The following is a 13,291-nucleotide window of genomic DNA, read 5'->3' as shown; positions in this document are numbered from 1 at the left end:
AAAGAGAATAAGAATTTCTACAAAGAAAGGACATTGTTGCAACTACAAGAAAGCTTGTTATTCAAAAGGACTTAAAGATATAATTGTTTTTTGTCTTCACTGTAACATAACTGCAGGGTATGAGGCTATAAAATTCTATAACTTGTCATAGATAAATCAAAATATTATGAAAATCATCAATACCACTTATTTAAATGGACTGCTTAACAATCTCAGGAAGTAAGATGAAATTCAATTAGTCAGCTTAATCTTGATCTACTGAACAAGTACATTAAAATAATTCTTAGGAAATGTTTTTGTAAGATTGTGACTTCAACTCTCCAAATTTTATACAGTCATAGTGTCTTTACATCAGGCACAATTTCAGAAAAACAACATTGAAAATATTTGCTTAATATTTTTCTAGGAAATATTTAAGTTTTTTAAAAATATCTCTTATATAAAGATAAAAATGTATTCATTTATTATTTAGATTTAGGAAATTCAGATTGAAATATTATTAATATTTGAAATTTTGTTATATTTTACTCTATATATAGAGTATATGTATAAATAAAACAAACTCCTCCATATCATATATCTTTTAAATATGCATGAATATAATATAATTGGTGCATAAAAGATATTATTTGAAGTCAAATTATCCCAGCAATTAAAATTTTGGTTTCGAAATACTGTCAGATTTCACTGATCATTTATTTCACCGAATGATCAGACATCCATTCATGGATTACAGTTGTCAACACTTTTCTTATCAGAAACAGTCAACAATTATTCCTTCACTGGGGCCCACAACCCTCTTCAGGATTTCATACTTTCATTCATCACAACCACTGTTCTTAAAGTGAGTCGTCCTTAGCTAACTACTCATTTCATCACTATAGCAATCCCTGCACTTAATCCATTTCAGATCACAAACTTCCATTCACTCCATTTCAACTCCTACCATGGCAGAACTTGTTGGTGGTGCTCTTCTTTCGGCCTTTCTTCAGGTTGCATTCGACAGGCTCACTTCTCCTCAATTTGTAGACTTCTTTCGTGGAAGAAAACTTGATGAGAAACTGCTCGCAAATTTGAAAATCATGCTGCACTCCATCAATGCTCTCGCTGATGATGCTGAACTAAAGCAGTTCACAGATCCACACGTCAAAGCATGGCTTTTTGATGTCAAAGAGGCTGTCTTTGATGCTGAGGATCTTTTCGGTGAAATAGACTATGAACTCACCAGATGCCAAGTCGAAGCTCAACCCGAACCTCAAAACATTATTTACAAGGTATCAAATTTCTTCAACTCTCCTTTCACTTCATTTAACAAGAAAATTGAATCAGAGATGAAAGAAGTCCTGGAGAAACTAGAATATCTTGCAAAGCAAAAGGGTGCTCTTGGTTTGAAGGAGGGTACTTATTCTGATGATAGATCGGGCAGTAAAGTGTCACAGAAATTGCCTTCAACTTCATTGGTGGTTGAAAGTGTTATTTATGGCAGAGATGCTGACAAAGAAATCATATTTAGTTGGCTCACATCTGAAACCGAAAATCCTAACCAGCCATCAATACTTTCTATTGTGGGCATGGGTGGGTTGGGTAAAACTACACTCGTCCAGCATGTGTACAATGATTCAAAGATTCACGATGCAAAATTTGATGTCAAAGCTTGGGTTTGTGTTTCTGATCAATTTCATGTTTTGACCGTGACAAGAACAATTCTTGAGACAATCATTAATAAAAAAGATGATAGTGAGAACCTAGAAATGGTTCACAAAAAACTGAAAGAAAACTTGTCAGGAAGGAAATTTCTTCTTGTTTTAGATGATGTTTGGAACGAAAGAAGAGAAGAATGGGAAGCTGTGCTAACTCCTCTTCGCTATGGGGCTCCAGGAAGTAGAATTCTTGTCACAACTCGTAGTGAGAAAGTTGCTTCTAACATGAGGTCTAAAGTGCATCGCCTAAAGCAATTAAGAGAGGATGAATGCTGGAATGTTTTTGAAAATCACGCATTAAAAGATGGTGATCTTGTATTGAGTGATGAGCTAATGAACATTGGGAGAAGGATAGTTGAGAAGTGCAAGGGATTACCTTTAGCTTTAAAAACAATTGGATGTCTTTTACGGACACAGTCATCCATTTCTTATTGGAAAAACATATTGGAAAGTGAGATATGGGATTTACCAAAAGAAGACAGTGAAATTATCCCTGCACTATTTCTGAGCTATCGCTATCTTCCTTCTCATCTTAAAAGGTGCTTTGCTTATTGTGCCGTATTCCCCAAAGATTATGAGTTTGAGAAGGAGGAATTAATTTTGATGTGGATGGCCCAAAATTTTCTACAGAGTCCACAACAGATTAGACATCCAGAAGAAGTTGGGGAAGAGTACTTCAATGATCTATTGTCAAGGTCTTTTTTTCAACATGCAAGTAATGATCTACTGTCAAGGTCTTTTTTTCAACATGCAAGTAGGTCTTTTTTTCAAGGCGCCAGGAGACGTTTCATCATGCATGACCTTCTGAATGATTTGGCAAAACATGTTTGTGCAGATTTATGTTTCAGGTTGAAATTTGATAAAGGCCGATGTATACCGAAAACAACCCGTCATTTTTCATTTGAATTCCGTGACGTCAGAAGTTTTGATGGATTTGGGAGTTTAACTGATGCTAAAAGACTTCGTTCATTTCTTCCTATTATATGGAAACCTAACCTTCTTTTTTATTGGGATTTCAAGATTTCGATACATGATTTGTTCTCCAATTATAAGTTTTTACGTGTCTTATCTTTCAATGGTTGTATGGAACTTGTACTAGTGCTAGATTCTGTAGGTGATCTTAAACATCTCCATTCATTAGATCTTTCAAATACTCTGCTACACAAATTACCTGACTCAATATGTTTGCTCTATAATTTGCTAATACTGAAGTTGAACTCATGTGGGTTTTTGGAGGAGCTACCTTCAAATTTGTATAAACTCACCAAATTGAGGTGCTTGGAATTTCAATATACAAAAGTGAGAAAGATGCCAATGCATTTTGGAGAATTGAAGAATCTTCAAGTATTGAATCCATTTTTCATTGATAGAAATAGTGGACTAAGTACTAAGCAACTGGACGCATTGGGAGGACTCAATCTTCATGGAAGGTTATCAATTAATGAGGTGCAGAATATTTTGAATCCTTTGGATGCATTAGGAGCAAATTTGAAAAATAAACCACTTGTGGAGTTACAGCTAAAATGGTCGCACCACATCCCTGATGATCCAAGGAAAGAAAATGAAGTATTTCAGAATCTACAACCCACCAAACACTTGGAGTGTTTGTCAATCTGGAACTACAATGGTACAAAATTCCCAAGTTGGGTATTCGATAATTCATTATCAAGTTTGGTGTTCTTAGAGTTGGAGTACTGTAAATATTGCCTATGTTTGCCTCCGATTGGACTTTTGTCAAATCTGAAGATCCTACGAATTATTGGACTTGATGGAATAGTGAGCATTGGTGCTGAATTTTATGGGAGTAATTTTTCATTTGCATCTTTGGAGAGATTGGAATTCCACCATATGAGGGAATGGGAAGAATGGGAATGTAAACCTACTTCTTTTCCTCGTCTTCAATATCTTTTTGTGTATCGTTGTCGAAAGCTGAAAGGTCTGTCAGAGCAACTTCTTCATTTAAAGAAACTATCTATTAAGGAATGTCATAAGGTCGTCATTAGCGAAAACAGCATGGACACCTCGTCGCTTGATCTCTTGATAATTGATTCATGTCCATTTGTGAATATTCCCATGACCCATTATGATTTCCTTGATAAGATGGATATTACTGGTGCTTGTGACTCTCTTACAATCTTCCGGCTAGATTTCTTTCCAAAGATCCGTGTACTTAAAATGATAAGGTGCCAAAACCTAAGAAGAATTTCACAGGAGCACGCTCATAATAATCTCATGGATCTAACAATTGATGATTGTCCTCAATTTGAATCATTACTCAGTGAAGGAATATCAATTGAAGGAGCTGAGAATTTGAAGTTGTGGCCGAAACCTATGCAAGTCCTGTTTCCGTCCCTTACTGTGTTGCGGATATGTGGTTGTCCAAAAGTGGAGATGTTCCTAGATAGAGGTTTGCCATTAAATGTAAAAAGTTTGTCTCTTTCAAGTTTAAAACTTGTCGCCTCCCTGAGAGAGGTCTTGGATGACAACAAATGTCTTGAATTCTTGTATATTGAAAAGTTGGAGGTGGAGTGTTTTCCCGATGAACTTTTGCTGCCACGCTCTCTCACCTCTCTACAAATCAAAGATTGCCCAAATCTTAAAAAGGTGCACTTCAAGGGTCTCTGCTACCTCTTCTCACTCACATTTGTTGATTGTCCCATCCTTCAATACTTTCGACCGGAGGATCTACCCAAACCCATCTCTTCTGTTACAATCCGGAGATGTCCATTACTGAATGAGCGTTTTCAGAATAAAGAAGACGAAATTTGGAAAAATATGGCTCACATCCAAGAATTGCATCTTTGCTAATAAGATGGGCCACAAGTTAAAAATTAGACGGACCTATTTCCATTCTGCCACTTCACAACAGGTGCTAATTCTCCACAATATCTCTCTTCCTATTCAATTACAATTTTCTTAGTTGCAAACAGTAACTCTATAATTGCCATCTTCGTTTAGAGTAGCACATGTTATACTTAAAATCATGATATTTGTTAAAGGAGGATTGCTCAGCTACGTTTTTCATGATTCAATTACTTTTATCACATTCTTAGACATTGAAGGTTGCCTATAGTTGGAAGTTCTGATGACATCATCATTTATCTAGCTATATGAGTATATTTGTTTTCATAGTCACATTTTTTCCTTCTTTCTTCTACTTCATGCTATGGCAGTTTCTTACAAAGAAAAATGAACTTAAACTTAATAATAGATCACTGAAACTGGAGAAAAAATGACCCCAAAAATTCAGTTTGACACCACTCTGATTCCTGAATGTATTATTGAAAAGCTTGCCCAGGATAAAGATGATTGGAAACTGCAGTGCACATAGAGAACATTCGATGTGGAATTTTCAACATGTGCTCTTTCTAGTTTCAAACTTATGACCTCCTTGAAAGACCTTGGATGTAAACACATGTCTTGCAAGCTTGTGTATTGAAAAGGTTGACTTGGAGTCTTTTTCTGATGAAGTTCTGCTACCACACTTACTTCTCTACAAATACTTGATTGCCAAATCTTGGAAAAGTGGATTACAAGGGTCTCAGTCAACTCTCCTCTCTCACACTTATTGATTGCTCCAGCCTCCAATGCTTACCAGAGGAGGGTCTGCCCAAATCCATCTCTTCTCTAACAATTTGAGAATGTTCATTGCTCAGACAACATTGTCAGAATCCAGAAGGCTAAGATGGGGAAAGATTGATCACATTGAAAAACTGAGTGTTAGGTAATAAGATGAAGCACAGGTTCAAAATTCGATGTGGAGCAATTCCCATTTGTCTGCCTCTTCTACATGTGCTAATTAATTTTCCACAATATCTCTGTACCTTTTCAATTACAATTTTCTGAAGTTGCAAATGTTTCACACTGTGTAATCGGCATTTACTAAACAAAAGAAACTCTAAGTTTTAGAGGAGATGTCAGATGAGTTTTAATTGATTATTTGTTAATTGGCAATAATATAATTCTTTTTTCCAAATCAAACATTTTTCTAGAAGTTTCCTTTTTGCTGTTGTTATCTGTTATTGCTTTTGAACAAAATTAGTAATAATGTCATAGCATTGAAAATATCACTATGGATTTGTTGATTACAAAATTGTTAAAGTAATCAGATTAGTAATTTTTATTATTTTGTTGTTCTGCTAAATTTCACATTGGATAAGTCTGATTTCCAACATCTTTCCTGTCATGGTAGAGCTTCTTGAACTATAGCAATTAGAAAACATACACATAGACATATATAGTTCAAATGCATTAGTAACTGAGAAGAGTAAATTGTAGCTGATCTCAGCTATGTGATTGTAGAATCTCATTGAAGCAATATGATTAAACTATAATTTATCGGAGATTTGTTTGATCACCCACACCTTGATCTAAAAATGTAGCTGTACAAAATCTCTTATGCTAATGTATTATGTATCCATGACTCGTCTACTGATTTCTTTTGTTGGTTTGTTAATTTTAAATTAATGATTTGATTGATAATCACATTATCTTTTTCACAGTATTCCAATCTTCGGTTGGCAGAGGATCCTAAACTTCCTTTCGTAGAAGTTGAAGTTGTATTTGTTCTCATGCTGTGTTGGGAGTGGCATTGAAGCAGTGAGCATTGCAAATAGCTTTTACTTCTCACATTACATTTTCCTCCTCAAATTTCCATTTATTTATAAAATTTACAGAAGCAGGATTGTGTAATTATTGAACTGTAAAAGGTACACATGCTTTCTAGTTAAACTTAATGTTGTCCACCAACCTACATAGGTATTTGTGAGACTACCTTGAACAAATGTTTGGAGACATTAGCTACGACCTAACAACTTTAACTTGAAATTCTTCTAAAAAATACACATGTATTTGTTAATGGAAGAAACTTTAGATATTTGACAATATATTTTACCTGTGGCAGCATAAAACAAAACCAATTTATCCTCGTCAACAGTGAACTGAACTATTATTGATTACTTCAGGGAACTAGTTATGTACTAAAAATTGAATGGAACTGTTAGAGACTTCTAAACTTAATTTTTCTAACTAAACTGTTTTTCTGAACCTCTTTGTGGGTCTATTTGCTTCTAAATTTGCTTTTCAAGTAACAAAATAGAGCGCACTTTTCTGCAATGCATAAACTGTCACCTCTTGGACACTTAACAGGAGAAATCAGCTCATGCAATTCATAATTTGAACTCATTGTTGCACTGTCAATTGATACTTTGTGGCGTTATTCATAAATATAAAAGCAAAATTATTCTCTAAACATGATTTTGGAAGGTCCTTTCTGAGCATGTTGTAAACTATATTAATATTAATAATATAAGAAAATAGTGTATGCTTATAAAAGGAAAAAAAGAAGAAGAAGAAGCCGAACATGGTGAGAAGATGTAGTGCAGAAGCTTAGTAGAAAGAAATGACTTCTGTCTTGTGACCTTAATTAACTCAAACAATTACTTAAAGAATTGAGATTTGGGAAAGTTACAGAGATGAATCTTGCTAGTGATAACCAAATTGCTCTTAATATATATTGCCTCAGTATTTCACAGAGAAGCTGAGACCTATCACGGAAGAATTTCATTAGTTTTTTATTCATACAATCTAAACATATCATAATAATATAATATAAAGTCATACATCAGCATTATTTTAATTTTAAAATGAAGATTTTATATCCAAATGATAAGATTTTTTTTTCTTTTAAATTCAAATACATAAAAAAAATTGTTAAAAAATTATTTAAGTTATCTTCTTCCACTAATTGAAGCTAGAGATAGAACAGTAAAATAACGACGTATAAAACACCATTATTGTCAGACTTTTATTCATTAAATAAGTTTGTGATATCATATCAGAAAATAAACAATTATTGCTTCACTTTGGGTCTATCGACCTTATTCAACTCACCAAAACCATTGAAACATAAAATATGTATCGAATGTTTAAAACCGAACCATGAATCACTCTTTATGATTGGCTGAATGTGTGAATGCAACGAATAATTGTGGAATTAAGCTTTTAAGAAAGACTAAAAGAAAAGTATGTTCCACCATCCTTTAAGTCAAGTCATCATTTCTAAAATACTTTACTACTCATCCTATCAATACATATTGCATCCATCGGCTGAATAGTTGTCACTAACTGCATTTCGACTTACTCATTACCATTCTTCCCATCATTACCATGGCAGCAGAAGTTGTTGGTGGTGCTCTTCTTTCGGCCTTTCTTCAGGTTGCATTCGACAGGCTTGCTTCTCCTCAAGTTGTAGATTTCTTTCGTAGAAGAAAACTTGATGAGAAACTGCTCGGCAATTTGAACATCATGCTGCATTCCATCAATGCTCTCGCTGATGATGCTGAACTAAGGCAATTCAAAGATCCACACGTCAAAGCATGGCTTTTTGCTGTCAAAGAGGCTGTCTTTGATGCAGAGGATCTTTTGGGTGAAATAGACTATGAACTCACCAGATCCCAAGTCGAAGCTCAATACGAACCTCAAACCCTTACTTACAAGGTATCAAATTTCTTCAATTCTACTTTCACTTCGTTTAACAAGAAAATTGAATTAGGGATGAAAGAAGTCTTGGAAAAACTAGAATATCTTGCAAAGCAAAAAGGTGCTCTTGGTTTGAAGGAGGGTTCTTATTCTGGTGATGGATCAGGTAGTAAAGTGTCATCATCTTCTTTGGTGGTTGAAAGCGTTATTTATGGCAGAGTTGCTGACAAAGATATAATCATTAATTGGCTCACATCTGAAACTGACAATCCTAACCACCCATCAATACTTTCCATTGTGGGCATGAGTGGGTTGGGTAAGACCACACTGGCCCAACATGTGTACAATGACCCAAAGATCGAAGATGCAAAATTTGATATCAAAGTTTGGGTCTGTGTTTCTGATCATTTTCATGTTTTGACCGTGACAAGAACAATTTTTGAGGCAATCACTAATCAAAAAGATGATAGTGGGAACCTAGAAATGGTTCACAAAAAACTGAAAGAAAACTTGTCAAAAAGGAAATTTCTTCTTGTTTTAGATGATGTTTGGAATGAAAGAAGAGAAGAATGGGAAGCTGTGCAAACTCCTCTTAGGTATGGGGCTCCAGGAAGTAGAATCCTTGTCACAACTCGTGGTGAGAAAGTTGCTTCTAGCATGAGGTCTAAAGTACATCTTCTAAAACAATTACAAGAGGACGAATGCTGGAAAGTTTTTGAAAACCACGCATTAAAAGATGGTGATATTGAATTGAATGATGAGCTAAAGGAGATTGGTAGAAGGATAGTTGAGAAGTGCAACGGATTGCCTCTAGCTTTGAAAGCAATTGGATGTCTTTTACGCACAAAGTCATCCATTTCAGATTGGAAGAAGATATTGGAAAGTGACATATGGGAGTTACCAAAAGAACATAGTGAAATTATCCCTGCGTTATTTTTGAGCTATCGTTATCTTCCTTCTCATTTGAAAATGTGCTTTGCTTATTGTGCCTTATTCCCCAAAGATTATGAGTTTGTGAAGGAGGAGTTAATTTTGTTGTGGATGGCCCAAAATTTTCTACAAAGTCCAGAACAGATTAGACATCCAGAAGAAGTTGGTGAAGAGTACTTCAATGATCTACTGTCAAGGTCTTTTTTTCAACAATCAAGCTTTGTAGGGCATTTCGTCATTCATGACCTTCTGAATGATTTGGCAAAATACGTCTCTATGGATTTCTGTTTCAGGTTGAAATTTGATAAAGGCCGATGTATACCGAAAACAACCCGTCATTTTTCATTTGAATTCCGTGACGTCAAAAGTTTTGATGGTATTGAGAGTTTAGGTGATGCTAAAAGACTTCGTTCGTTTCTTCCTATCTCACAGACTCTACGTCACTTAAAGATTTCCATAGATGATTTTTTATCCTGGATTCAGTTTGACCCTCAATGGGATTTCAAGATTTCGATGCATGATTTGTTCTCCAAGATGAAGTTTTTACGCGTCTTATCTTTCAGTGGCTTTAGACACCTTGAAGTTCCAGATTCTATAGGTGATCTTTAACATCTCCATTCGCTAAACCTTTCGTACACTGGGATAAAAAAGCTACCCGACTCAACATGTTTTCTCTATAACTTGCTAATACTGAAGTTGAACCACAATTCAAGGTTGAAGGAGTTGCCCTTAAATTTGCATAAACTTATCAAATTGCGTTGTTTGGATTTTTGAAGGTACAAGAGTGACAAAGATGCCAATGCACTTTGGAGAACTGAAGAATCTTCGAGTACTGAATATGTTTATCATCGATAGAAATAGTGAACTCAGTACTAAGCAGTGGGAGGACTCAATCTACATGGGGGACTATCAATTAATGAGTTGCAGAATATTTCGAATCCTTTGGATGCATTAGAAGCAAATTTGAAAAATAAACTTCTTGTGAAGCTAGAATTAAAATGGAAGTCGGACCACATCGCTGATGACCCAAGGAAAGAAAAGGAAATACTTCAGAATCTACAACCCTCCAAACACTTGGAGGGTTTGTCAATCTGGAACTACAATGGTACAGAATTCCCAAGTTGGGTATTCGATAATTCCTTATCAAATCTGGTATTCTTAAAGTTGAAGGACTGCAAATACTGCCTATGTTTACCTCCCCTTGGACTTTTGTCATCACTGAAGACCCTGGAAATTGCAGGGCTTGATGGAATAGTGAGCATTGGTACTGAATTTTATGGGAGCAACTCTTCGTTTGAATCCTTGGAGAGGTTGGAATTCCACAATATGAAGGAATGGGAAGAATGGGAATGTAAAACTACTTCTTTTCCATGTCTTCGTAGGCTTTATGTCGATAGATGTCCAAAGCTAAAAGGTCATCATTCAAAGAAACTAGTTGTTAGTGATGAGTTCATAATTACCGGAAACAGTATGGAAACATCACCGCTTGAAACCCTACATATTGATGGAGGCTGCGACTCTCTTATAATCTTTCGGCTAGATTTCTTTCCAAAGCTCCTTTCTCTTGAACTGAGAAACTGCCAAAACATAAGAAGAATTTCACAGGAATACGCTCATAATCATCTCCTGAATCTACGTATTTATGATTGCCCTGAATTTAAATCATTCCTGTTTCCCAAACCCATGCAAATTCTGTTTCCGTCTCTTATCGGGCTGCAGATAACTAAGTGTCCACAAGTTGAGTTGTTCCCAGATGGAGGTTTGCCATTAGATATATATGATATGTCTCTTTCATGTTTAAAACTTATCGCCTCCTTGAGAGAGAACGATCCCAACACATGTCTTGAAAGCTTGTCTATTGAGAATTTGGACGTGGAGTGTTTTCCCGATGAAGTTTTGCTGCCACGCTCTCTCACCTCTCTACAAATCCGTAGGTGTCCAAATCTTAAAAAGATGCACTTCAAGGGTCTCTGCCACCTCTCCTCTCTCACCCTTGAAAGGTGTCCCAGCCTTCAATGCTTACCAGCGGAGGGTCTTCCCAAATCCATCTCTTCTCTTACAATATGGGATTGTCCATTGCTGAAGGAGCGTTGCCGGAATCCAGATGGCGAAGACTGGACAAAGATTGCTCACATTCAAAAACTGGATGTTCGATCATTAGATGAGTCACATGTTCAAAATTAGACGTGCACCTATTTCAATTTTGTCTGCCACTTCAACAGGTTCTGATTCTACACAATATCTTTGTTCCTTTTCGATTACAATTTTCTTAGTTGCAAACGGTTACCCTATATTTGTCATTTTCCAAACAAGAGCAGCACATGTTATACTTAAACTCATGATATTTATTAAAGGAGGCTTCAGCTAATTTTAAGGCCATGCATCCATCCATTTTAGTGTTCACCCACACAATGTTGTCATGGTCCAATTTTAGTTTCCTTAATATTCTGATCTTGAGACTCAAATTCATATTTTCAACTTTTTCCTACTGAGAGTGATCTCATAGTTTTCTGTTTGTATTCTAAGAGTACTAAGATTCAATATCTTGAAAAAAGAGAAGCAAATAAATGTAACACTACTGCCTATTAGAAAAACAACTTTATACTCAATTGGTTCAGTAGTGTGACTTATTGAAAACCTTCTGCTACTTGTGTTCAATTCCTACCATTAGAAGAAAAAAAAAATCATATTTAGCCCTCAATAAGATAAAACACAACTTGATATTTTATAAATTATTTGATTCATACACTACTAGTAGTAGGTTCGGCTGGTTCAGCAGTGTGTATAATTAGAATAAACTGAAGAGCCTTGAAATTTTGTTAAAACAGGGTCCAATGTGCAAGGCCATACATCCATCCATTTCAGTGACAAACCCACACAATGCCTTCTTCACTTCAACTAAACGCTCTAGACATCTTCTATCACGTTGTTTCTGCAAAATTTTGTCTGAAAGTACAAAATTTAATTGGAAAAATCTAAACATGCAGCTCTATAATTTGTATGCTAATGTATATTTATGATGGATACACTCATTCTTTCTTGATTTTTAAGTTAATGATATAAATGGAACAATGTGCTTATGCTTTTGTTTCTACCTTATTTCTTCCACAGCTCTTCCAAAGTTGGTTTCTAGCAGTGTACCATGATATTTATTATACAGAGAAAATAAGTACAAGGGCTTGAAATTGGATTATGATGAGGAATTCCTATACAATTCCCGAGCAAACTCCAACATCTGAGAGGCGAATTTAAGCAATGGAATTTTGAAATGCAAATACTTTAAACATTAATTCTTATAAGATTGTAGATTGGAAAGTGGATTTCTGAACCAAACTGTTTTGTTGAACCTCTTGGTGGGTCTATTTGATTCTAAATTTGTGTTTGAAGGAATAAAAATAGAACCCACTTTTCTTATTTGCATGCTACTGTTTCAATTAATTATGCCACTTTCAAATCAGGAAAACTAAAAATCATTCCATACTTATATTTTTTTTTAATGAAAATTTTCATGTTAGGCATCACTATGCAACTTGACATCTCAGCTAGGCTGACATCTCAAGTAACAACAATCATCTGCCATCACATGAAAAAAGTATTATTAAAAAAAGGAAAAAGAAAGAAAAATCATTCCATACTTATATAAACCAAGAAAAATGGACTTTTCCCTGAGCACTCATTACGCCACTAACCCTCTTGCAGAAAGAAAAGTGGATGAAATTAAAGATACAAGATTGTAATCCATGTGTATAAGATGTGAATCAAAGAAATTCAAGAACACCATCCATACTCAAGCTTAGATATGAGTTCCAGAGGATCAAGTGCTAACTGGTGCCAAGATTGTTGGAAAAAGTGCAACGTTAATTGAATCTATGTGGATTCTCAGTGTGCTGCGAATGGTTTAAGACTGAATGGTTGTGTTCTCAGAAAGACTCAGCATAAAATGTATTTCCTTCAGGTTGGATTAGATGGATGGTCTCTGGTCATGATTATTGTAGTGTTGTTTTAAAATCTCAATAAGTATCCATTCTCAAACAATTCTGATTCTTCCAATAAAAAATCGTTTCTCCTGTTTTATTTCACATCCTTCTAATCTCTCTTTCCATTAAAAAATAAAACTTAATTATATTTTACTATTTTATTACCTCTCCTCTACAATTTCGAGATTCTGCTGCAACAGAAAA

General features: G+C 35.2%; 3 protein-coding genes across 5 annotated transcripts; all 3 read left to right on the top strand.

Annotated features, from left to right (window-relative positions):
• The first annotated feature begins 811 nt into the window (after positions 1-811).
• On the top strand, positions 812-6,496 carry LOC137836757 (putative disease resistance RPP13-like protein 1). Of its 3 annotated transcripts, none has more exons than XM_068645480.1 (3): positions 812-4,569; positions 4,990-5,424; positions 6,203-6,496. In XM_068645480.1, the coding sequence occupies exon 1, from the start codon at positions 948-950 to the stop codon at positions 4,506-4,508; it is 3,561 nt and encodes a 1,186-aa protein (XP_068501581.1). In that variant the 5' UTR covers positions 812-947; the 3' UTR covers positions 4,509-4,569; positions 4,990-5,424; positions 6,203-6,496. The 3 variants fall into 3 exon arrangements, with proteins under 3 accessions (XP_068501581.1, XP_068501583.1, XP_068501582.1); XM_068645481.1 differs by having other exon boundaries at positions 834-4,569; positions 4,999-5,424; XM_068645482.1 differs by lacking the exon at positions 4,990-5,424 and having other exon boundaries at positions 833-4,569.
• A 1,165-nt stretch (positions 6,497-7,661) lies between these two features.
• LOC137836760 (putative disease resistance RPP13-like protein 1) lies at positions 7,662-12,530 on the top strand. Its single transcript, XM_068645485.1, has 2 exons — positions 7,662-11,332; positions 12,222-12,530. The coding sequence occupies exon 1, from the start codon at positions 7,869-7,871 to the stop codon at positions 9,717-9,719; it is 1,851 nt and encodes a 616-aa protein (XP_068501586.1). The 5' UTR covers positions 7,662-7,868; the 3' UTR covers positions 9,720-11,332; positions 12,222-12,530.
• On the top strand, positions 9,904-11,294 carry LOC137836584 (putative disease resistance RPP13-like protein 1). Its single transcript, XM_068645247.1, has 2 exons — positions 9,904-9,939; positions 10,038-11,294. Exons 1-2 carry the CDS (start codon positions 9,904-9,906, stop codon positions 11,292-11,294), a joined length of 1,293 nt encoding a protein of 430 aa, XP_068501348.1.
• Positions 12,531-13,291: the final 761 nt, after the last annotated feature.

The sequence above is a fragment of the Phaseolus vulgaris genome, chromosome 4 (assembly GCF_000499845.2).
Source record: "Phaseolus vulgaris cultivar G19833 chromosome 4, P. vulgaris v2.0, whole genome shotgun sequence".
NCBI classification, from domain to species: domain Eukaryota; kingdom Viridiplantae; phylum Streptophyta; class Magnoliopsida; order Fabales; family Fabaceae; genus Phaseolus; species Phaseolus vulgaris.
Note: the sequence above shows the minus strand (reverse complement) of the source record. Positions and strands in the feature narration are given on the sequence as shown.